Source organism: Buceros rhinoceros, unplaced genomic scaffold (genome assembly GCF_000710305.1).
Source record: "Buceros rhinoceros silvestris isolate BGI_N320 unplaced genomic scaffold, ASM71030v1 scaffold26219, whole genome shotgun sequence".
NCBI classification, from domain to species: Eukaryota; Metazoa; Chordata; class Aves; order Bucerotiformes; family Bucerotidae; genus Buceros; species Buceros rhinoceros.
The window spans coordinates 1-210 of NW_010432482.1; the positions used below are offsets into that span (position 1 = coordinate 1).

Consider the following 210-nt stretch of genomic DNA (forward strand, 5'->3'; position numbering starts at 1 on the left):
AGGGGGCGGATGGACATGAGGCTGTCGCTGTTGTGGCTGTTGGACCAGGAGTCCCAGCGCGGGTAGTCCCCCTTCTCCAGCACAAACTGCTCCCCGGCGAAGGCTTGTCGCTCGAAGCCCAGCCACCTGCGGGACCAGGGGGTGGGGGACGGCACGGGGGGAGCACCCCGGCACGAGGCAGCGCTGCTGCTCCCCATGAGCAGGATGCAG

The 210-nt window shown here is 69.0% G+C and overlaps 1 protein-coding gene across 1 annotated transcript in view; it reads right to left on the reverse strand.

The window, feature by feature from the left end:
* Nucleotides 1-7: 7 nt before the first annotated feature.
* The window catches only part of LOC104500199 (beta-crystallin B3), a gene marked incomplete at both ends in the record, with an annotated part of 2,259 nt that continues 2,056 nt past the window's right edge, over nucleotides 8-210 (reverse strand). The window contains one exon of the mRNA XM_010143804.1: nucleotides 8-126. Within this exon, the coding sequence (XP_010142106.1) occupies nucleotides 8-126 (119 nt within the window). The remainder of the gene's footprint in view (nucleotides 127-210) is intronic.